Below are 24,192 nucleotides of genomic sequence, written 5' to 3' on the forward strand. Positions count from 1 at the left end.
AGAAATTTGGCATTAATTGATTTAAAACACATCTTTACATGAAGGCCAAGGATAGCCTGAAACAAGAGTATATTCAAGAAAAGAACCCTCTATGTATGAAAACTTATGACTTACATCTAGAGCCACGCTATGTGTGCCATATTTATCATCCCAGTACATGTTGTTGATCCGGTACAGTTGTTGTATACTCAAAACCTGAAAACAGCCAAAATAAGATTTCTAATATTAGTCTTCTAATATTAGTTAATGAAGAAACCTGAAGAAAAGAGAATCACATATTGGAGTATATTATTATTAACATATATGATATATCACTCACTGGGCACAGATCATGTGTAATTTCATCCAAGGATTTCTTTGGCTTTTGATGTATGACCTGCTCCATAGAAAAGAATGAGCTAGGATTAACATTTGATCCAGAAAGAGCTAGGATTAATATTTTTAGTGCTTGGAATTCTACTTACAAGAAATCCTACTGCTTGTCTGATATGCTTAAGTTCATCCCAAGCTGTACCTACATACTGCATTATTTCCATACTCTCAAGTTAGAAAAACATAACCAGAAAACATTAAACACAATTAACATTCATGGCACTCAGTACAAGCATGAAAAGCAAGACAAAATGAGAACTGATCAACCTCTTCTGTTGATTCATAGCACCAGTGCTCTAGTTCAGCTAACCCTGCCTTAACATATTCCCCATTGCTAAATGAGCAGCACTCACGCCGCAGGAGAAGACTACAATAAATACAATAAAAAAGAAAGCAAATTGCTAGTTAAACTACAATTCTAAAAAACTTCCAGAAATATATAAATGGACATGTCAATTAATCAGTTGAAGCTGCATAGAACAATATTTACACTGATTTACCTGTTGAAAAGCTGTACATTTATGAAGGAAAATATCTGAGTATAGACCTTACGGACCAGAAATGGAGGCACCTGCAAGAGAATTTATAGCTCACACATTATAAGAAGTTGCTCAATGAACTCTTGGTATCTAGAACACAAAATACTAAAAAATGAGTAGTTGTACTGAAATCACCAAGCCTTTCTGAAGGAACATATAAACAAAAGCGTTGCTTACATAATTAGAACGCAATGTTTTGAGAAAATTGCTCAGGCTCTTTACAATGCTTTGCCAGTGACCAATCAAAGCTTGTTGTGCTGCTGCATTTGCATGAGATCGAGCAGACCCTCTAACCAAACTTGCTCTTGACGTTCTTGGTGCCTGAATAGAAAATTAGAAGGCAATTACTTTAACTGGAAGTTAGAATTTAATTAATAGACAATAGTTAATCTTGTTATGAGTAAAATAGAGTAGTTTATAACATCTCAAACTAAACATAAGAATTGACAACTACTAAAATCTTAAATTTTATCGGAGTGTACTCTCAGAAACTAGATGTCAATACTTTTGTGTCCCTGAGAAATTAACAGCCTAAAATAGTACTCAGGAGGGTAGGTAAGAACAAAAAGGATAAATTTAAGGTATTAAAGGCAATTTTCGTCCTTCGCTTTTCTCATCAATTAGCATTGAGGCAATTGCAGTCACCCCCACTTCATACATCTTTTCTAGGAGGGAAAAATTTCAAGTTAAGACAGGTATATGTCCAGATACCTGAATACACAACCCAAGCAAGGGTGATATCTCCTTCTTCAGATTATCACGAATCATTCCATATATCTTTTCTACATAAGCTGTGAGTTGTTGCTTGAAGAGCAGAGCAGGATACTTTGCTTCTATCTGGCGCAAAACATCTAACCCACCAATCATCCCACCATTACTAAATGAAAGGCCTGTGCCTGATGGGGATGTTCGAAACCCCTGTTAAAATCAAGCATAAGAAAATGTTATGCAAGCTAATGACAATTATACTGACTCATATCATGGCAATTCGATTGATAAACTTCTTACTTGAGCCATCCTCCCAAATAAAGTAGCTGAAGATGATCTGCGGCGCTGAGGAGTCATGCCAGCTGCACCACTTGCTTTTAGCGTACGTTGGAGGAGTAACAGCAAAGTGGATGTATTTGATAACCAATAAGCCAAAACATCATTGTTTTCCTGAGTCTTCACAGTACACAAACATTTAAGTCGTACCAAAAATATTTGGTTTCATCCTTGCACAGATATCTGGTAATGCTTGCAAACCCCAATTTGTAAAATATTTAATTGGTAGAAATTAAAAGGGTGGTCCAAACAAAAATATCACAACATTCACAATAAAAACTACATTATATAAAAAAAATTCCAACCTGGCTACCCATGCTAGAAGGAAATATGTTGGTAAAAATAGTTGTGAACAAAAGCAATCTTCACGCATAATCTAGAATGCACTCTAAGAAAATAACTACATAACTAGAGCATGCACAGCAGAAAAATCATAAATACCTCTATGGCGGAGCCAATTGTTTGAATAATGCGATCAAAAACATTTGTTCTCTCGGCTTCAAATGATCGCCAATGGAAAAGTGATTTATAGATAATACTTGCAGCAACAGGTCTTCCCCCACTGAAGCCAATATCTTGCATGATACATTTTATCAATGCATCCTGATTTTCCTGAAATCAACATAACAAAAGGAATTAGTGTCAGCATGCCTTAATCAACTTTAGTGTATAGTAAAAGCAAGAGTACAATAATTGAAAACATATGGAAACTAGATGCATAGCCAGTGGTTTTAAAAGGCTACAAATCACATACTTGCTGCCTGTCATTGAGAGTCTTCTGTGGCCTCTGCTCTGCTTCAGCAACATCTTTCAAGGCAGGCACAGGATTCTGCAAATCCTGCCAGAAAATATTTTTGGTTAGAACACAGTAACTAACTAGCTGCAAATTCACAAAGGGAAGTTTATTCCATTTTATTTTATCCTTTCTCGGAGTTACTTATGCACTCCCACAATGTGTCACTACTGGATTGCATACACTTTTGAGTTCCACTGAACTACTTTTGTGGTCATGGGCATTAATAAAATAATCTTCTCTAAAAAAGCATCTTCACCCTGAAGACACTTACTGGTGTGGCCTTGATTTCACCATTGAGAAGATGGCCATTTTCTGGACTCCTCTGCAAAATGGAAATATTCAGCAAAATAGATGTTAAAATTTCAAACTCGCACTAATTGCCATCTGAACAAAAGCCAAATTTCTGCTCGTGTGTGTTCCCTAGAGAAAGCCAAAAATACCTGAATAACAGCTGTCTTAGACCGCCCAAGACCTTTAGTTGGTGACATGACTAAGGCCTGTTGACGAAGAACTTGATTCTCAGATTCCAGGTTTGACAGCTTTTCTTCAAGTCTGAGCCATTAACAGAAACTTGTCAGTCAGTTCACACCTAAATATAAAACATTAGGGAATAGACAAAGCAATTTTAAGAAAACCAATCTTAGATGCATCATACTGGACAGGTCATGAAGTCCATAGATTTCCAAAGAGAAGAAGCATGTTAAATACCGTTGAAAAGATTCCTGAAGTTGGTCTATTTTCGATTCTGCTTCCTCCACCTTCTTGAGCCTCTCTTCACTCAGTTCTTGGACTTCAGCATATTTCCTCTCAGCCTCATCTGCTCTCTTCTCTTGTGATTTTAACAAGGCCTGTATGATACTAAATGTTAAGATATTTCATGGTCATATTAAAGCAATATTGTCAGATGAGAAGATTTCAAGTAACTTTCACAATGATAAAAAATAATCATACTATAACTATCTAGCATGTAATTATTATTTATTGAACTTAAATGCCTCTCTTGAGAATTAAATTATCAAATGCTTACCTTCAGTTCCTCATTCTCATTTGTAAGCAGATCAACCTTTTCAGTATCTACAACGACAACTGGCATCTCCTTAATCACAGGTGGAGTATCTTCTATAGCCTTCCTTGCAGCCTCCCGTTCCTTTACCAGCGTATCATTGGCTTCATCTAATTGAACTTGCATTGCCTGCAAAGACAATTGCAGTTTTGCAATATCTTGTGCTTTTGCTTCTTCTAAATCAGTCTGTATCAGACAAGTACAGATAGTGTTGGCAATTGGACTTGTAGCCAAGCAATAAGCAAGAATAATTATCAATGCATCACTAACAGCATCAACAATGTTAGGAGTACAGCGAGTGATTCAATGGTAGTAGACATCCAGAAATAAAATTTAAGCTCGCATGTTAATGATTATATCCAACTTGTAATTTATAGATATATAAGCACCATGGCATAATGAATATGAATATTTTCCTTAACTTGGCACAGAATGTACTGTCATGCATTTGCATTTAATAACCATTTTTTACTCCTCTAATTCAGAAATTCATATCCAAAAATGCAAAAGGCCATGCTTACCCTTAAGCGTTTCTCCAACTGCAAGCGCCATGTAAGTTCCTCAACCTTTTTCTCAAGCTTATCTTTTGCTTCTTTCAATGCCCCGGTTTCCCTGGCAGCCTATATGTAAAAGAAAAAGTGAATTCGGGTGTAAAATTTCTGCACTAAGCTGATAAGGTGATAAATATACAGATGAGTGGATTAAAAAAAAGATAACAAGCACAAAAGAACCTAAAAATAATTGATATCAAAAAAGACGAAAATAAAATAGTTGAAAATGATATATGTCCCTTTATGAAATGACATAAATACAATGTTTACCATCTTGAGTTTCCTAAGTTCCTTCCTTGCAACCTTAGATCTCCAAGCACATTGGACAGAAAGTCCTGCCCTCTTCATACTCTTATAGTACGAATAGGCTCTATGCCCACGCCATTGAGCCTACAAACCATGAAAGAAAGTTGGAATTCATAATTTTACACTAACTACAGGCTTGAAGAGCCAAATTTTAGCAAACCCACCAACACTCTTTATTAATAGCCCTAAAATATCATAACAGCTTCATCCAACCTGGGAAAATTTTATTAATTTGTGGCAAGTAAGCAAAACACAAATTTTACACAATTTACATCTCAGTTTGGCATTTTTTAATTTAGCCAAAAATAGAAATAAGAAAAAGGCAATAACTTATTTCACAATACCATACTGACAAACTGTATACCTGGATGATAATTGCTGCTTTCGTTTGCTTCCTAAATCGGAATTCATTACGAGCCGCCATTGCACGTAATGCTGCTTGAACAACAATAGCTGATAATCGCAATTTTGTATAAGTTTTCCTTGCATGATAGCCACGCACATTTTTCTGTATTTTAATGGCAGCAGCTTCCCTCTTAATTTCTTCATAAAGTTTCCGTGCCAACTTGCCTGAAAATAATACAGATGAATAGTTAAGACAATATTTACTGCTTTTTCTAATATAATGTGAACTGATAACAAATTAAGCATTAAAAACCTTTAAAATAATCTATAGAAAAATATCTGACAAAACAAAAACAATAGTCAAGCTTAAACATTCAGATATAAATACCTCTCCATAAAGTCTGCAAATGAGTAGCAGCCCTGCGCAAGGCAACAAATTCTTTTCGAGCAATATACGTGCGAATTTGGCGCTGAATAACCTTAGCTGCATTTGATAAAACCTCAGCTCTTCGAGCATCTAATTCGGCCATTTGTCCAGCTCTAAGGAAAACCTTTGTTTTCCCGATCTGCAAATTTGTTAGGTCATTCTATATGAGTAAATTTTGCTTTACTGAAGCCAAAAAAGGCAAGGCAAATAAGGCATATAACTGGAGCGATTTAGTCCCTTCTAACATACATTGGCATTAATTACCTTTAGCCACAACGTATTGAAAAGGTACTGCTTTTCCTAATTATTTAGTTAATATTCTATTTGAATGGCCTAAAATTAACATGACACAATGAGAACCACTAGTAGGATACCCAGTATATTATTAAAATTTTGCTGCACAATCTACTAATCTCATTGCCAGAGAGATATGCATAAATGATAAATCATTACGAAGATTACAAACCTTTCAAACTCCAATACTCGATTAAAACAATAGAATAGTTAATATGTACAAGTCATTGTATATTAAAACTTCTTTTGGTATCCTTGAGCTGATTTTCGTGCCATGCAGACCCCAGCAGTCATGCTGTGTTCACTCTTTGACACTCTGGGCACTTGGGACTCATGTTGCATGGCCCGTAGAACTCTTCCTATCCTGATCCCCATGGGGAACTTTCACTTATGGACAAACATCATATTTTAATTCACGGTATCGATATGGATATCGATATTATTGATTATCTATATGTTTACACCATAGCAAAATAACTGTATATTGATAGTGTATATCAAAATACTAGTCATTATTGATTTAATCTTAATGATATATAGTCCCCCCTTCAACCCCCCCCCAGCCACCTCACCCGAGTAGGAAAAGCCCTTTGAGTGGAAGCATCTAGGGAGCACCCCTATCAGCATGTTCGAAACAAATTTGAGATGGCCTCTGCCCTTTGGAGAGTCCAGCACTCCCTAGGATGCTCCTGCAGCCAAGAAGCACACTACCTGGACTCTCCCTAAGCACTCCTTAATGGTAATGTTAAATTCTTAATGCAAAAGTTGACATGCTTTATCGAATTTGCTTTATCCTTCCTTTTTATCATGCCTTTATCTTATTTGTTTTAGCCTTAATCTTTCCTTTTTAATATTTTATCCTTTCACTTAATTTTTTAGAATTACCATTAATTGTTTCAAGATGTTTGAGAGTGGTTCCAACCTCGTTGGACTTCATATGGAGAAAGTAGAATTTCATATCCTATTCAAATTTTGGTAGACTCAACAGTTTTTAGGGTTGCAGGAATGATGGGATTGCAATATTTTCATTGGATTCTATCACGAGGGTATGTGATTGACATTTAATCTAAGAGCACCAAGCCCTTTGTGTACCCCAATGTTGGCAAATAAAGATGTCACCCCTTACACTGTCATGGTCCCATGTCCGAGACTTTAGCTACAGCACTAGGGGCTTCATCTTCAGTTCTCCCTACAGATTCTTCTACACAGTCTCGTCCCCTTCCAGCTCCAGCACCGCCACGAGGCCCACACAACAATCATGGTGATGCAAAAAGGAAGTAATAGTTGATATCAATGTTGCTCAACTCGTACTCGTATAAGACTCGAGAACGACCCGTATAAAACTCGTATAAGACTCGTCAAAATGAAACAACAACAACAACAAAACTTAAAATATGGTAAATTTTAAGCACAAAAAGAAACTAATGACGATTTCAATCTTTATAAATTATAAAAACCGCAATATATGCAATAATTCATAATATCATCTCATATCTCTAAAAATACAACATAACATATTCGATTTTTGTAAGCAAAACATTTAGATACTGAATAAGAAAAGGAATCATGATTCCATAATTAAAATAAAAAATGTCAGCAAGGTCAAAATTCAAATACATGTCATAAATGATAAATGATTGTCTCATAACAATATTGAGTCTCATCACTCATGGACAACCACGCCTACAATAAGCCCTCGTGGAGCTAATGCTAACATTGGAAGGTTGAAGAAACTATGAGGCAGGTGTATTTGGAGTCTCCATTTGAGATGGCAAACTAGAGAGATCCTCGGTCTCTTCATCAAGCCAACTCAAATCAGGGGACTCCTCCTCCACAACCCAATCGGACTCTAAATCAATAGTATCCAATAAAATTGGACTTGTATCCTTTGGTTGCACTTGTTTTGTGAGCCCTCCTCAGCCCGCAAGGCCCTGTGGCTAAGTTTCTCAGCCACACAACGGCCCTGTGTGGCTGACAAACTCAGCCACAGTTCCTCCTCAGCCCAAAAAAAATTGCAAATTAAAAATAAATAAATAAATAGATTTGAAAACCGAAAAAAATTGAATACAAAGAATTTTAAAAATTTTACATGGAAAACATTCAAACAAGGTTCATAAAGCCTACTTGTAGCTGGGTTTGATCTGATGAAGCCACCTTTAGCCTCCTTTAGCCTCCTCCAAGAGCAAATTCAATGTGCAATGGAGTCACTCAACACTCGTAGAAATGAGCCAAACACTCAAATGACAAGTGAATGACAAATGGAAGGGAGAGAGGTGCTTATAAAGCATTTTCTTGCCTCCAATTTCCCTTTTCCTCCACCTCATTTCCGAAACAGCAAAGACAAAAAAAAAAAACAAAAGAAAGAAGAACAAAAAAAAAAAAAAGAGAAAAATTTTAAAAATTGCAATCTGAGGTTCGATGGGTCTTATAGAGGTCCGATGCGGGTCTTATACGAGTACATGAGTTTAATGCGAGTTTGACAGAGTAAGGGTCTTAAGTGTGGGTTCTATGCAAGTGACCTGGCTCACTATAGAACCTGCCAAGACCCGCAGGTAAAATGATTTATGTTTTTTCACAAGTTTACATGTGATGGATGATAGATGCTTTGGACCTTTAATGCTTTGGACCTTTTGGTCTTCGGCGTGCAGATGGCCTATTTTGTAAACATAACTATTTTTCCATGACAGTTGTTAGATAACTTATTTCATTCCATAAGTTAATGGTCTACTTTCTATTATATGACTTTAAACACTATATGTTTGTTTGTAATTGCTAGAATTTAGATTCACGATGGCTGATGCTCAAATGATTAATCATTAGTACAATATGGATGCCATTTCTACCTTTAGTAATGTACAAATATGCATGTTTACAACTATTCTACAACTAATTTGGCATTCTACATGATTTTTTATATAAATGCGCTATATATATATATATATATAGATAGATAGCCTACAAGGGGTAGAGTAGACAGTGTTAGAATGTTCTGTTAAGGCACTCTATTGCATAAAAGGTCATTGGTTCGAAACTCCATGCGCAAAAATCAAGCCATGCTAAGGATTGGTGTGGCCCGGCTCAAGTGCAATCCCCAGAAGATTTTGATGGCTTAGATGCCCGTAGGTCATGGCTACTCAAATCATAGGTTAGGCATGCTAGTCATCTCAAGACTCACATTACCTAACAAACAAAAGAAAAACATAACAAACAAACAAACAAAAATCCAATACTTGCCTCCCACGTGCCCAAAACTGACCATCAAGAGCAGTCTCCTCCACCTGTTCAAAACCTTGCTTGCCAGTTGCATTTGTAACCCTTTCCTTTAATACCTGTCAGTGTGAACTTGATACCATGCTAGCTAATGACTCTCTTACCTTCAAACAGCGCCTGAAGGTGAGGTAATAGCTAGCAAATTTAATCTTCGCAATCTTCAACAGCTCCAATCTTGAGTGACCGTGGAAAAGCCCATGGGTATTGCTATGATTTGTAATAAATTTTATCATTTGTTTGCCTATCTTATATAAATCACCAATCCATTTGTATAGTTGGTTTTTGTTCTTAATAATATTATGCATCAAAAGGTTCATTGTGTGAACCAAATGCCCAGACCAAAATATGTTGGGGTATTTATCCTCAATAATTGCTCCCACTGCCTTACAATTAGCAACATTATCAGTGATGACTTGTATGACATTGTATGGCCCAATATGTTCAATTGTTTCAAGTAATGGTTCTACAATGTTGATGCCGGTCTTGAACTTCTCTCAGTAATCATATGCTGAAAGAACGATAGCATCATAGCACCACTAACAGACACAGCAAAAACATTTATCAATGACTTGCCTTTTACATTTGTCCATCCATTAGATACAATGGACACCCCATGCTCAGTCCAAGAATTTGTCATTCTACTCAAAGAATGTGATATTTTTGCTTTTTCATGATCAAGTCCAATGGTTCTAGCCTTGTCATACCCAGGGCTCTTATATCCTTTAGGGGCATCATTTATGGCAAAAAACATTTCATGCCAATAAAGTGAGCGAAGAACATTGAATGGTATCCCACATGCATAGAGAAATCGGTAACCTTTTGAATCCACATCATTCCTACACCCTTCATCAAGGAAATATGATATGGTTCTACGCCTTAAAGAGATGTTTGGTGACCTTCTGCCTCAATCAAGAGCGGTCTCCTCCACATGTTCAAAACCTTGCTTGCCAATTGCATTTGTAGCCCTTTGCTTTAATACCTGCCAATGTGGACTTGATACCATGCTAGCCAATGACTCTCTTACCTTCAAAAGGCTCCTGAAGGCGAGGTAATAGCTAGCAAATCTAGTCTTCACAATCTTCAACAGCTCCAATCTTGAGTGACTGTGGAAAAGCCCATGGGTATTGCTATGATTTGTAATAAATTTTATCATTTGTTTGCCTCTATTGTACAAATCACCAATCCATTTGTACTGTATAATATCATGCATCAAAAGGTTCATTGTGTGAACCAAACACCCAGACCAAAATATGTTGGGTATTTATCACCAATTATTGCTCTCGCTGCCTTACAATTAGCAACATTATTAGTGATGACTTGTATGACATTGTATGGCCCCATATGTTCAATTGTTTCAAGTAATGGTTCTGCAATGTTGATGTCAGTCTTGAACTTCTCTGAGTAATCATATGTTGAAAGAGAGATGGCACCACTAACAGACACAGCAAGAACACTTATCAATGGCTTGCCTTTTACATTTGTCCATCCATCAGATATCTCAGTCCAAGAATTTGTCATTCTAGTCACAGAATGTGATATTTTTGCTTTTTCATGATCAATCTAAAGGATCTGGGCTCTTGTATCCTTTATGGGCATCATTTATGGCAGAAAACATTTCATGCCAATAAGGTGAGCGACGAACATTGAATGGTATCCCACATGCATAGAGAAACTGGTGAACTTTTGAATTCACATCATTCCTACACCCTTCATCAAGGAAATCTGATATGGTACTACGCTTTAAAGAGATGTTTGGTGACCCTGTGCCTCCATATCCACTGCCATGGGAAGATGTTGAAGGAGTTCGTTGTGCATGTTGATGTGATTGTGAGGTTGGTTCAAAGAAACCCTTTGATTTTTTAGATTTGTATTAGGCTTCCTCCTCTTCCCTTATGTATTTGGCTCTACCTATTGCTGACACACTTGCACAAGTTTTGATTCCTATTTTTTTATCTTCATCCCATGGCCTTTTCCCACAGAGGTGCCTTTTGGCACAGGTGTATGAACCTGTGTAAGTTTTGTTGAAATGGGGGCAATCAAATTTAGTGGTTCCACCCCCTTTCCCCGCTTCAGGTCTAGAAACATATTTCCACAATGGGGTTTGGTCTTGTTTAGTTCTTTGGGTTGAATCATGTTCACTCTCTTCCTCCTCACCAAGGTACTCCTCTCTGGGGTTTTCATCAAATCCACTATAACCCACTTCTTCATCCTCTTCTTCATGATCAACCCTCCTACTCTCCAACACCATAATAACCAAAAAAGCAACCAAGAAGAAGAAAATGCCAAGCAATATAAAAATGATGTTTGAAATTTTAAGTTTTGAATCTGTAAAAAAAAAAGGAATGGGAATGGGAAATAGAGGAAAAAATATATATATATTTATCTAATTGGCAATGAACATAAATAAATAAAAAATGCTAGATTAGAGTGTAGATCCTACCTCTTTGGCCTTCAACCCCAAGCTCCAATATCCCCTTGCAAGCTCTTCCAAGCTTCAAACGCTCTCTTGCTCCAAACTCTCTTGCTCCTCTTGCTCTCAATGGATAAAGTGAATAATGGGAGGGGAGAGGGTCTATTTATTCCCCCCCCCTTTCCCTTCCCTTCCCTCCCTCCTCTCTCCTCTCCGCCGCCGGCGTCGCCCTCCCTCTTGGCCACGCGGCCCTTTTTTCTACCGGCCGAGAGCGTTTTTCAGAGGGGGAGCGCTCGATAGCGATCGCTCCCCAACCGCTCCCCCTCTGAAAAACGTTTTCGGAGCGTACAGGAGCGAACACTCCCAACCGCTCCCTAAAACGCTCTGGTGAAACCAGGGAGCACTTTTTTTTGCCGGGAGCAATTTTGGGAGAAGGGGCGTGGGGGGGGGCACTCCCCGCAACCCTGCTTTGCACTATCAAATGCAGATCACCTTTGGAATTGTCATGTAAAGCGGTACTTTGCAAAGGTGGGGGCAATGAACGAATTAAAAAGTCTACAAGTTATTAGGCGGTTGCAAATGAAACAACACAGCTACAGAAGAAGCTAGATATTATATCTCTAACAAGACTCTAAGTTTGATTGGACCACAATGATGGTTATCCACGCAAACAATTCTTTAGATTACAAGACCTCTTACCAAAAGAGATTTAAATAATAGAAGGTGATTCAGAAGCTACAAGAAAGATGTTCACACATGATAATTCATTACTTCTACATGTGCCAACATCACTATTAACATACTATATAACACACCGACCAAATATAACCTAATTGAAGATGGCCATGAATGACTAGCATAGGACTGATGACAAAAACAAATAACAGCCTGCCTTCTAGCATTTTTAAAGAACAAATGCCAGTGCATCTTTCTGAATTTTATGAATCCAAAGCTGCATAAGTTGTAGGTTAACCTGATAGCCTTTGAGACCCTTCTTTTCCAGAAGCTTTTCACATGCAGTCTTCTCATCATAACTGCCACATATAACAGGAAAAAGTCTAATTAAAAGTTTGAAGTCAGATATCTAAACTTTCCTATCAACCCATCTCAATCATCTTCTTTAACAGGTTGCAACAGGCAAATATAAAATCTTTAGAGGAAGTAGATGATCCTAAACAGTGCAATGGAAGACAAATACATACTTTCCCTCCAAAACTTCGGGAGCAAGAAGGCCAAAACGATCAAGGAATTCATCAAATGTTCGTCTAGTAGGATATCCAGCACAACTGATCCTGATTGCTTCAAGAACACCCTATAAAACAGTCAATATGTAGCCGTTAATCTCCAATCATGACTGATTGCAAAATGAAACTTAAGTAAATTTTAGGGTAATCAACACATCTAACCTTCATAGTAAGTAAAGCATAACTAGAAAACTGGTAATCATCACATTTAAACTTCATACGAAGTAAAAAATAACCAGAAAACTTACTCCACAACGTAGCTGCTGTATAACATTCTGATTCTCAAATATGGATGGCTTCAGAACATTATTTGGTTTCACGCATCTAATGTAGTGAGGCTCAGTTGAGCTGAGTGTTTCCATTAAAGATTGCAGTTGTTGCTGCACAAATATGGCCAAAATTTAAAATTAATTTTACTTTATGGAAAGATCAGAGTACTAGTGAGTCAGGAAATTAAGCGGCACTATCCAATAGGAATACTGTAATTAGATAACAGACAACGGTGGACATTTCACATATGGTTAAAAGAAATCTGGCAAATACAAGGATTGGTCACTGGAATATATAGAGTTACAAAGCACAATTAAAGAAAACATATTAAGCACAGAATCAAGGGAGCCATAAAACCAGAAGTCAGGTCATATCTCAAACAATGGAACAACTCCAAAACACAATCAAAGAATATATATAATACTATGGAGCATCTAAAATAAGTATCATATGAAATACACATTATAAGCAATGCAGTGTCATTTTACCTTGAAGCGTGTGCCAATGGAAGAAAACTTGGAAGACTTTGAAGACTCCTCTGGAAGAGGAGGAAAGAGACCGGCAACAAAAGAACACTTTGAGGCATTTAACAAGTCTTGGTGCTCTGCAACAACATAATCCTTATTCTTGTCAAGGAACAGATCGGCCTGATATGTAACCTGCAAGACACATAAAAGAAATAACTTAAATATTTGGAAAATGTAAGAAAGTGGTTATAACTAAAAATGATTGAATGGTAAGGGTCAAAGCCACCAGTTGCTTACATCACCGGCATAATGAACAATTGTAAAATCAGTTCTAGAAAGTTTTGGCTTGCTGAAGCGCTTGTGGTTAAGGAAGGTTTGGTAAAGCTTTTGCGCAAAAGTTTCATGTGTTGATCTTGGAAACATACTGCAAAACCAAGCCAAGTCTTTTTTTTTAAGGGCTAAAATGAAATGCATTCAAGTTTGTTCATTTTCATAACATTGACTGAAAAAAATATCCATCTGTAATCAAATGTTCCATGTGCACATTAACCAGCTATACGCCAAGTGCTAGCAAAAAAAATAACTTCCACAAAGTTGCAAATTGTTAAAAAACCATCAAAAAGCATGCAGAGGAAGAGAACATGTGTGTACCAAGCTTCATCCAAAAGTGCAATGATTCCTCCTGGTTTCTGCAGCATAGAAATTAAGATTATTTATAGGTCGTAAAGTCACAGACATGAATCAACATTTCTACAAATAACATAAACGGATTTGATAGAATTCATATAGCTTCAACATTTCTACAGATGACATGAAAGGATTTGATAGAATTCATATGGCTTAGAATAGAAGGATATAAAAATGCATTGTAGAACTATCTAATGTTCGCTCACAAATGATAAGAACTTCCATTTGCATGATCAGAAAAGAAAATCACAGAATGTTATAGAAAACACTATAAAATCAAAACAAAATAAAAAAACTACAATACATAATTTCCAGGTATTAATTGCTTGAGGGAATACAAAATGATCTTAAAAGAGGGCAATACAGTGATCTGATCAAGCTGCTGATAGAAAAATTATTGAATACTATGTTTCCATTTGAAGATTGGAAGAATTTGGTTAATGGTATCCTGAGGATGGATAGGACCAAACTTGGCAAGCTCTTTGTGCTATTCAAATGAATGTAAAAGTCAAAAGTCCATAACAAAGGGGGGCTAGCATTCTCAAGAACCACCCCATGAACCCACCTACAAAGCAGAACTTAAACCAACAACTCTCTCCCAATTACTTATTTCTTCTTACAGCTTTGTTAATCAAAATAATGAAACTGCAACTGTTCTATTGCCGTCGATGTGAAAACTTTAAACCAATGGCAGAAATGTTCCAAACAGATATAACAGGGACAGGCTGACAGCATCCTTAGTTGTGCCTGACCCTCCACAAGATAAAATGCTTTGTATCTTGAAATTCCCTTTATTAGGAGGATTTTAGTTCCAGAAAATATCATAAAGTTTAGATGCCTGAAACAACTTCTATGAAAAATCATTCAGCAACAATCACTGCCAGTCTCTACATTTAACAGAAGTTGTTTCCCATATTAGACAGTAAATTCTTTCATGGCCCATAGCTAACTGACTCACCAATCCTCATTCAACACTCTCTTTAACTCTGATATGACATTGAATCAAATCAGCTCTTCAATGCCCAAGAAACACTAATGCATAGCATCTATAAATGATAAAGCATAGTATCTGAGACCAAAAATTAGTAAATAGCACATAACATGAATACAGGGCCAACAGGAAAAACCTTCTCAATAAGATCCAGTACATCTTGATTATCTACAAACTCAATGTAGCTCCAATTGATTTCTTCTTTTGTGTACTCTTCTTGCTCCATCTTAAAAACATGCTGCAGCAGAGGTCACAACAGATTAAAAGCATCTAAGTAACAGCATCCTCTACAAAGTCAAGTCTGTAAAACCTATTTAAAGTGTCATGAATAAACAACAGTCATAAAAGAACTCCTCTATATGCTCTCCTACCTGATTGAAAAGGTGCCATGAATAAACAAGAGAGTCATAAAACAACTACATATGCTCTCATACCTGATTGAAATGCTGTTGCAACTTCTCATTTGTGAAATTGATGCAAAACTGCTCAAAACTGCCACAAATAAAAAGAAGATGCTGAAAAGAAGAAAATGGCAACACATTCACAATGCAAACCCTATGCCAGTCTAGTAATAATAACGAGAACTCTTAACATTTAAGAAATAACTGGTACTAGAAAGTACTTTAGAGCAGATTAAATGGAACAAGAAAAATGAATTAGGACTATTCAAGGCATTACAGTCATAAAGTTTAAGACTTGATATAGGAAAATATTTCTTCAGAACTGAACCAAACTAGGTTTTTGTGTTAAAAATATAGAGATGTATGTTTAACAGATTAAATTCATTAACATTCTTATAATGTTGCAACTAGACATCAGAGTACTTTAAAGTTTATATGCAAATAAACCTGCACAGTTTCTATGTATGTTACTTTGGCCATGCACAGAATGTACCTGTTGGCCTTAAAGCTTTCAAAACCATATATATCAAGAACTCCAATCAGGCTCTTTGAATCGGGATCCTGTCCAATTGAAATATTTATTTTCTCCACAATCCTGTGAAACACAAATGCAGTTTGAGTTATTTTATAGCCTGGAACCAGTAGAGAATCACACAAAGACTAGTAGTGAGAATAGCCCCAGAACTAGCAGTGAGACTAGGTTTTAGGCTGCTGCCACAGCTTGACACAGATGACAAGCAAGCATAGTTACACTTTCTCTCCATTCAAAAATTAAAATCTTACCAGTCAAACATGCGTGAATATATCGTTTTTGCTAGGGCATCTCGGTTTGTTGTCGCAGCATCTGGATCAAGAGATTTTATAATTGTCTCTTCACGCGTCACCATTACACGTTTACAGAGAGCATCCTCCAGGCCCTTGACATCACACCTACAACAAAAATTTCCTCTAATTTAGCACCAACTTGAAAGCTGGAGCTGTTATAAAATAGCTGTATTTGCAATAATAAGAAAGTCATTTCAGAAATTGATGCATACATGAGAAGTTCAGCTGCCATTTCAAGATGGAAACGAGATTTGTCATCTTTAGGCATAGAAGAATCCACCTCTTTGCCCTTCGTGAAGTTAATGTTACCTAAATGGAGAATGGCTGCCACAACTCTAAAAATTGAATCCTGAAAGGTAAAGCCATCACTTCAGTGGGAGATATAATCATGCAACATTATATTTATTTAAAGTTCAAATTTAGCATTTAAAATATCTTTAAGAAGAGCTAATAGATTATTCAAACAATACCTGTTCTTCTGGACTAATGCCAACAATATCCATTGCCTTTCTGGTATTAAGATATTCCTCAGCATCACTTACACCATCCAGTTCATAACAATTGGTTTGGTTAAGATAATGAAAGGTTTTTGGATTTCCCAATTTGTATCTTTTAATATCCTGAAAACATCACAAGGCAACTGTAAGCTGTGATTTATTGTATAATGCCACTCAAATCACATTAGTAGGTATGGTGGATGTTTACAGCATTGTCCATATAAAGTAACAGACAGATGATAACATACCTCAGGCGGAGCAGCGCAAAGTAGGTAAAAGCAATGATAATTTCTTTCTGGATCTGAAAGTTGACAGACACGGGACCTTTCTAGAAGGTAGGTTCTCACAGCAGCTCCTGATATCCTCCCAGTCTTGTCGAACTGAAGCTCCACAAATTTCCCAAAACGACTGCAAACAAGAGGCATGCTTGTCATGTTATAGTCTAACACAACGAACGGTGAAGATCCCTTATAAATCCTGTAGAAGCCTAGGCCGATAGCAATCCAATCTCCCATACCCCAATCCTACAAATATTTGTGTATCCTACAAATATTTGTGTAGTTGCCCCGGAAGTAAGATTAGCTAGATCAATAAATTTCACAGTATACCTATATTGAACTAATAAAAAGACTTTACCTGGAATTGTTGTTTCTGACAGTTTTGGCGTTACCAAAGGCTTCAAGAACAGGGTTCGACTGTAAAATACAAAATGCTAAGAATTCAGAGAAGAAAATCATAGTAACCGTACAGTCCAAAGTCATAACAACCAAAGCAATTGGAAATAAATTTATTCCAGCCCAGATCAGCAACTGCATGGATGTCACTTATCTTACTTCTAAAACTTGCTGCTCAACTGTCCGTCCTTCTGTAGCAGCTCGACCGCCCATGTAAGCTAAATAACGCATGAGCATTTTTGTGGTTTCTGTTTTACCAGCACCACTTTCTCCACTTACTAGAATAGAGTTACTTTTTCCCTCATTTATCATAGCCCTGTATTTAAAACGATTTAGTACTCAGAAAAATCATAATGGTGCTCTCTAGTTCAAAGTTCTGTGGACACATCAAACAATCATAATACTCTACCTGTATGCAGCATCTGCCACTGCAAAAACATGAGGACTCAACTCCCCAAATGTCGCCCCCTTGTATTGCTCCATCATATGGGTATCATATAAGTGAGGTAGTCTTCTAAATGGATTGACAGCAATCAATATATTCCCTGTATATGTCTGTCAAGCATCAAAACCTATTAGTCAATAATATTCTTCAACGGATGTAAGTCCCCCTTTGATACGATCAAGAATATATGCAACGTGCTCAGCAATTATAAATGCTTAAACTCATAAACCAGAACAAAAATAAGACTACACATTGGTAGAAGTAAACTGGAAGAAATAAGCAATCATGAGCAGATCACTAACATATATTTCATTAAGTTCATATCTAGTTGCCAAATTTTGCAGAACTCCTGGTTCGTGCAAATATGAAAGTTTCGTCATATCATCCACTCCCGCGGGAGGTGCTTCTGTATCTTTTGGGTACACATTTGACAAATTAGCAACCACCTGTATACATGGAAAAACAGTCACCCATATCAAAAACAACGCATGTAAAGATGAAATACCATCAGTTTGATACATGCTAGGACGAAACAATTAAATCCAAAACAGCTAATATTCATGAAAATGCACCTCAACAAATGTCCAGAATTCGCGAGAACCGAAAATTTCAGTGTCACATATTAGAGTGATATGTTAGCATAAGTTTTAGTAATAAAACAATTGTCCAGTTTATATACAAAAAAATCATGCACCCACCTTTCCCAACCAAAAAAATGCATGTACCCACCGTTCCAGCATTCCAGGGACTTGGGTAACCCTAGAAAACATCCCCAGACGGTTGGGGACTTCATCAGAGATTCCGGGGCTTGGTGGCTATCCCCAGGATGTTCCAAACAGATTTCAGGGACATTCTGGACAGATTTCATGGATGTTGTGGCAAATTTCAGGGATGTTCTGGGCAGATTTCAGGGATAAACCATGTATCTTCAGTTTTGACAATGTACATTGATGATTGGACAATAGGATCATTTTTCCAATTCTGTTTTTTTTATCAAACTGAATCTAAATCTACTATACAAGTTGCATCTCAAAATAAAGTTGCATCTCAAAACATGAGTTTGTAGGATAGGTTTTGATTTGGATTGTAGTGATTTGACTACTGTCTTTTCAGCAACAACTTCATGTCAAAAAACAGGAAATGCAACATTCAAATGTTTGATCCTCGTGGCAATTGCTCTGGTTCTTCTCATTTTCTCATATTGTACCTGGGTTTCCAGGAACCATTCAAGTCCAGTTTTCCCACCATCCCAACCTCAAACACTGTGAAAACCATCCGATTGTAATGAATCAAATTGGGTACTAAATGTTTGAATAAATACCTGTTCAATCACTTTATTAATTTAAAATATGAATCTAATCTCTTTATAGAATCAAAATGCAAAATGTTTTATAGGGGATTTCAACACAGCTACAAATATATGCAGAACCTATTGAAAAGGGAATGCCAATTAAGTTGTAAGATGACAATCATTAACAAGAAGTATCAAGAAGAAAAGCTACTATAGAGACCGTTCCGGGTCTCATAGACCCTTCAGGGACCTTACTACAAATTAAAAATAATGACACTAAAGTTTTCTCCAGCTAAACTGCATTTTCTCATGAAAAGGAGGGCTATCGATGGAATGTCACTGGAACCCCGAAAAAACTAGGGGTGCACTCTAGCTGTCCAAGGGACGGGTCCCCATCCCCGCTGTTCCCCTGTCATGAAAACCAGTGCCAACATAGATAAATACTGAAGTTCATGTCAATCTTCTGTGTTTTCCTCTCTGTTATACCATTTCGGCTCACTAAGCAAAGGCCTGAACCACTCAATAGATGTTTCACAAGAGCAGAGAGGTTTTACGATTTTGAACAGCGAGATGCCAGCAGCTGCTTAAAAGTTTTCAAAGTGGTAAAGAGTTACCATTTATATCTCTATAATATATATATAGAAATATCTTTATTTCTAATTATATGTTTATAATTAAATTTATTAAGTTTTTTTTATGTTTATCAATTATATATGATAATTACAAATATGAATTATTATTATTTAAATTTATTTTGATGTGATATGTGTATTATGATTTTTTTCGCAAAAAACTGTTTGTAATTTTATTAATAAAAACAAAACTACACTATAACAAATTGAATTGAATTGATTTATTATTTTTATTACTTTTTATTTTTAATACTTTTTCAATTAAGCCGGATATTATGCTCTATTATTATTATTTTTTGATCTAACATTTCTTCTTTTAACAACCACTACATCTCCCCATAATAAATTATAGAGCACCTCTCAATACAACAACATATGATGAGATCCAACATAGTTGATTGATCCATTCTAATGAACAACATGAGTGATCACAAGGATTTAGCCCGTTACCCATCTCAATATTCATTGTATAAGCCATAAATTCTGCCACAGATAGCTTGTGACAGTTCATAAATTTGAAAACAACTTCTTTGCCAGATTTAAAGTAGATCTCCCCAACTTGACTTTCAAAATCTTCTCACCACAAGAATTTTATGCTATCGTTCACATTAAATGTCCTATCAAATTTAAGTGTGCCTACTTACCAACTGACATAGTCGTCATGAAAATTACCAATAGATTTGGAATCGTTACCTTCTTTCCAGCTGTAGTTTGAACTTCAACTTTTTCGCCATTAACTTTCGTAACTTCGCCATCAACCCAGGCCGTATCTCGATCTTCCACCCATACATGGGACCCTACTATAATATTCACTATAGTCGCCTGCATTTATCCAATATATCGAAGACTCGTGAGTAACGTTTCCAAAGAATCAAGATTGCTGATGAAATTCTAGATAATAAACCTCAAAAACCAGAAATGCATGTCAACTCATGGACTCTATACATTGATTGAATAAATTAAACTCGATAACGCATGGAGAATATCATCTATCAATACAACACTTCAGAATAACACAACGCCTAAAAGGACTAAAGAAGTGAGTTACAAACGTGACAACTATTTCAGACAACTTGTTGGTATTCATTTTCAGTGTTCACAGATTTGCGCATAAGTTTTATATCATAAGCATTAATCTCAGACCTAGGAAGATCTGACTAAAGAAGTGAGTTACAAACGTGACAACTATTTCAGACAACTTGTTGGTATTCATTTTCAGTGTTCACAGATTTGCACATAAGTTTTAAATCATAAGCATTAATCTCAGACCTAGGAAGATCTTGCCCCTGCTTTGGTTTAGGAGAATGCACTTTCTGCAACTTAAAACAATAATATATTGTTTTAAAATTAGACAAATCTATTTTAATTGCAGATCTACAGTGTTGAGAGGGATCAAATCTCTTTTCACTCTAAAAGATCTTTGCACCTCAACAGATTTGATCCCTCTCAGCTCTCAGTAGATCCAGAATTAAGATGGATCTAAGCGGGTAGAAGAAAACAAGAACAAAAACAAAAAAACAAATATATATACATATTTCTTCTTTGGGCACATGGAATTAATAATTCATGGCATTGGCCCATGGTTTTACAGAGGGATTCAAATGAATTACAATTGTTTAGGCATATGGAATTGATAATCCATGGTATTGGGCCCATGATATTAATCCCTAGTATTGGTGTACATTTGTTAGATGTGTGACAAAATTGAATTAAAATAAAATATGCAGTATTTTGACTTCTTCATGCTTTTAGAATGTTACAGAGGGAGTCAAATGAATTACAATTGTTTAGGCATGTGGTATTGACCCATGCTGCGCTTCTTGGCTCAAAAAATAAGAATAAATGGTTCAATCTAATCAGTAATATTCACTAATTTGATGATGAGAAATTGTATTTCTTGACTGAAGCATGAATTACAATTATTTGGGCACGTGGTATTGACCCATGATGCGTTTCTTGGCTAAAAAAAAGAATAAATGGTTCAATCTAATCAGTAATATTCACTCATTTGATGATGAGAAATTGTATTTCTTGACTGAAGCATAGAGAGGGCGATTATACAAAGGGACTAAAGAGTAATTTCAACATGCCTATTGCATTATGTAGTGAATAACACGTCGCTAATTGGCCCTGAGTATTTTTATGATTGAAGCCTGAAGGTGCATTTCCATAAATAACTGAAATGGAGTTCAATCTAAGCCTCAATTTCTTCAATTTTCATAATCCAAACACCGAACTACCATCATATTCTTTTCTTATTTATTTTGAAATCTTTTTAAAAATAGTTCACTTCGCATTTATTTTGGCTTGTAAAAGAGGAAACAAACTTAGTGGCCCTGAGTATTTTTATGATTGAAGCCTGAAGGTGCATTTCCAGAAATAACTGTAATGATTCAAGCCTGAAGGTGCATTTCCAGAAATAACTGAAATGGAGTTCAATCTAAGCCTCCGTTTTTTCAATTTTCATAATCCAAACACCGAACTACCATCATATTCGTTTCTTATTTATTTTAAAATCTTTTTAAAAATAGTTCACTTCGCATTTATTTTGGCTTGTAAAAGAGGAAACAAAATTACCAAAGGTCTTACTGAGCATACGTAATCGCTGAAATTCTATGGTCCAGTTACAAGAGGGATTATATAGAACAATGTTCAATTACAAGAAAAGACAAGATAAGGAAATTAATAGTAAGAACCACTCCCCTCCTTAAAAGCCAACTGGTAAATAAGCCATATGGGATTAACCAGTGCGGTATTCTCTATGTTTAAGAATTGTATTTTTCTGGATCAGGAAACAAAGGATTCACTTGCAAAAGTATCCACTATTTTTACACTAGTAATGGGTCATCTAATCATCAATGCCCTTGCCATAGAGTGAACCCACTAACCTACGTAGCTTTTCTGACCATGGTAACCACTAATTAGAGTGGCCAACTCCAAATGTCGCAGAAACCATTTGCACTTTAATCTAGATAAAGTGATACAAATATACATAATGAATTTCCAGCATCTCGTACTACAAACCCTCTAAATCTTTTCTTTAAATAAGATTATTCAAAGAAGATCAAACCCTTATTGTAACCCGTTACCAAAAATTTAGGGTCATCCAAAGCCTCTACCATGAGATGGCAACGGCAACAACAAATTTTAATAGTGTTTATACAGTTGAGCAAAATTTAATTAAATTTGTGCCGGGGGTAGCTGTAAACCTGTAATCTTCGATGCATTAATGTTGAAACCCCCAGAGAAAGTAAAATCGAGTTCTAAAAAATCCATTTTCACCCTACATAATTTGAATTTCTGCAATATTTCCCCAAAGTTTACATCGGGAATGGATATATACAATAAGTTTTGATGCCACTAGTACCGAAACCCCAAAGTAGTAGAAAAAAATATTATGATTTTAATACACATACCATTGAAGAGCCAAAATGTTAACCGTAAAAACAGAGCTATCGATTGCTGAGCGGCCGAAAACCTGGCCTAAAGTTTAAAATCCCCAACCTATCTGCAATTGAGAAACGTTACACCTTAAAACCAAATTCGACGCCCGATCTCGCAGCAGAAGTATCTGATTCCTCCCCCTCCACTGCCAGGAAGCCCTTCAGGCCCGATCGACCTGACCGATGGTCCAAAACACATAAACAGCCGCTGTTCTCCTTAATTTCCCCTCCTTTGCCCGAAAGGATCATGAGTTCGAGTCACGCCCCTGCAAAAATTTTCCCGTTTTCGCTGTTTTCGGATTCCGTTCCGGCTCTTGGTGCTGAGCTTAAACGGACCAGTGGTTTCTCGATAAATTAGCGGCCAAAAAGAAGCCTTTTGCCGAGGGAGGAAACGGATATAGGGGAATACGAATATGTGCCAAAAGTGAGCTTTTCTAGCACCAAAAAGGCCGACTTTTTTGCAGGAATACAAAGGCAAAGCTTCTGGATTTGAATCTGCTATCCGATAGCACAGATCCTGGCAGAACGAAGAGAAATAATAGAAAAACAATAAGGAATTCAATGCCTTTGCTTCTTCTCCAGTCTTTCTTCCTGCTCTTCTTTTCTGCCTTCTTTTACATTTCATTCCCTTCATGACTTCATTGTGAGCCCTTTATCTCTCTCCTCAAGAGAGAGAAAATGAAAAGTTGAAAAATAAAATAATTTAATCGCCTCAAAAATCCGGCCGTCACCATCATCACTGCGAGGCCCTGCGCCCTTTTTAAATTTTAAAGTGAAATCCTCTGGAGACAAAAAATAAAAATAAAATTTAGTAATTACAAAATAAATTAAATCGATTTTTAAAACAAACAACTAATATGATCCTCCGGAATGGAAGGAGCACCAATCACGCCACCCCGTATACCTCG

General features: G+C 36.4%; 1 protein-coding gene across 1 annotated transcript; it reads right to left on the minus strand.

Annotated features, from left to right (window-relative positions):
- Positions 1-21: 21 nt before the first annotated feature.
- On the minus strand, positions 22-23,934 carry LOC149144507 (myosin-9-like). Its single transcript, XM_089452179.1, has 37 exons — positions 23,258-23,934; positions 20,535-20,663; positions 18,221-18,364; positions 17,883-18,028; positions 17,633-17,789; positions 17,436-17,494; positions 17,048-17,207; positions 16,773-16,922; positions 16,515-16,651; positions 16,261-16,407; positions 15,971-16,072; positions 15,511-15,568; positions 15,213-15,314; positions 14,050-14,087; positions 13,696-13,822; positions 13,420-13,590; positions 12,910-13,041; positions 12,620-12,729; positions 12,391-12,451; positions 5,405-5,582; positions 5,036-5,241; positions 4,636-4,755; positions 4,336-4,434; positions 3,779-4,000; positions 3,460-3,599; positions 3,192-3,303; positions 3,023-3,073; positions 2,710-2,793; positions 2,397-2,567; positions 1,920-2,075; positions 1,623-1,829; positions 1,089-1,232; positions 873-943; positions 640-739; positions 465-521; positions 320-376; positions 22-195 (listed from the first exon to the last, which is right to left on the minus strand). The coding sequence occupies exons 1-37, from the start codon at positions 23,258-23,260 to the stop codon at positions 22-24; spliced, it is 4,482 nt and encodes a 1,493-aa protein (XP_089308305.1). The 5' UTR covers positions 23,261-23,934.
- Between the last annotated feature and the right edge of the window lie 258 nt (positions 23,935-24,192).

The sequence above is a fragment of the Pinus tabuliformis genome, chromosome X, assembly GCF_031772625.1.
Source record: "Pinus tabuliformis cultivar Carrire ecotype Pingquan chromosome X, CPIR1, whole genome shotgun sequence".
NCBI lineage: Eukaryota > Viridiplantae > Streptophyta > Pinopsida > Pinales > Pinaceae > Pinus > Pinus tabuliformis.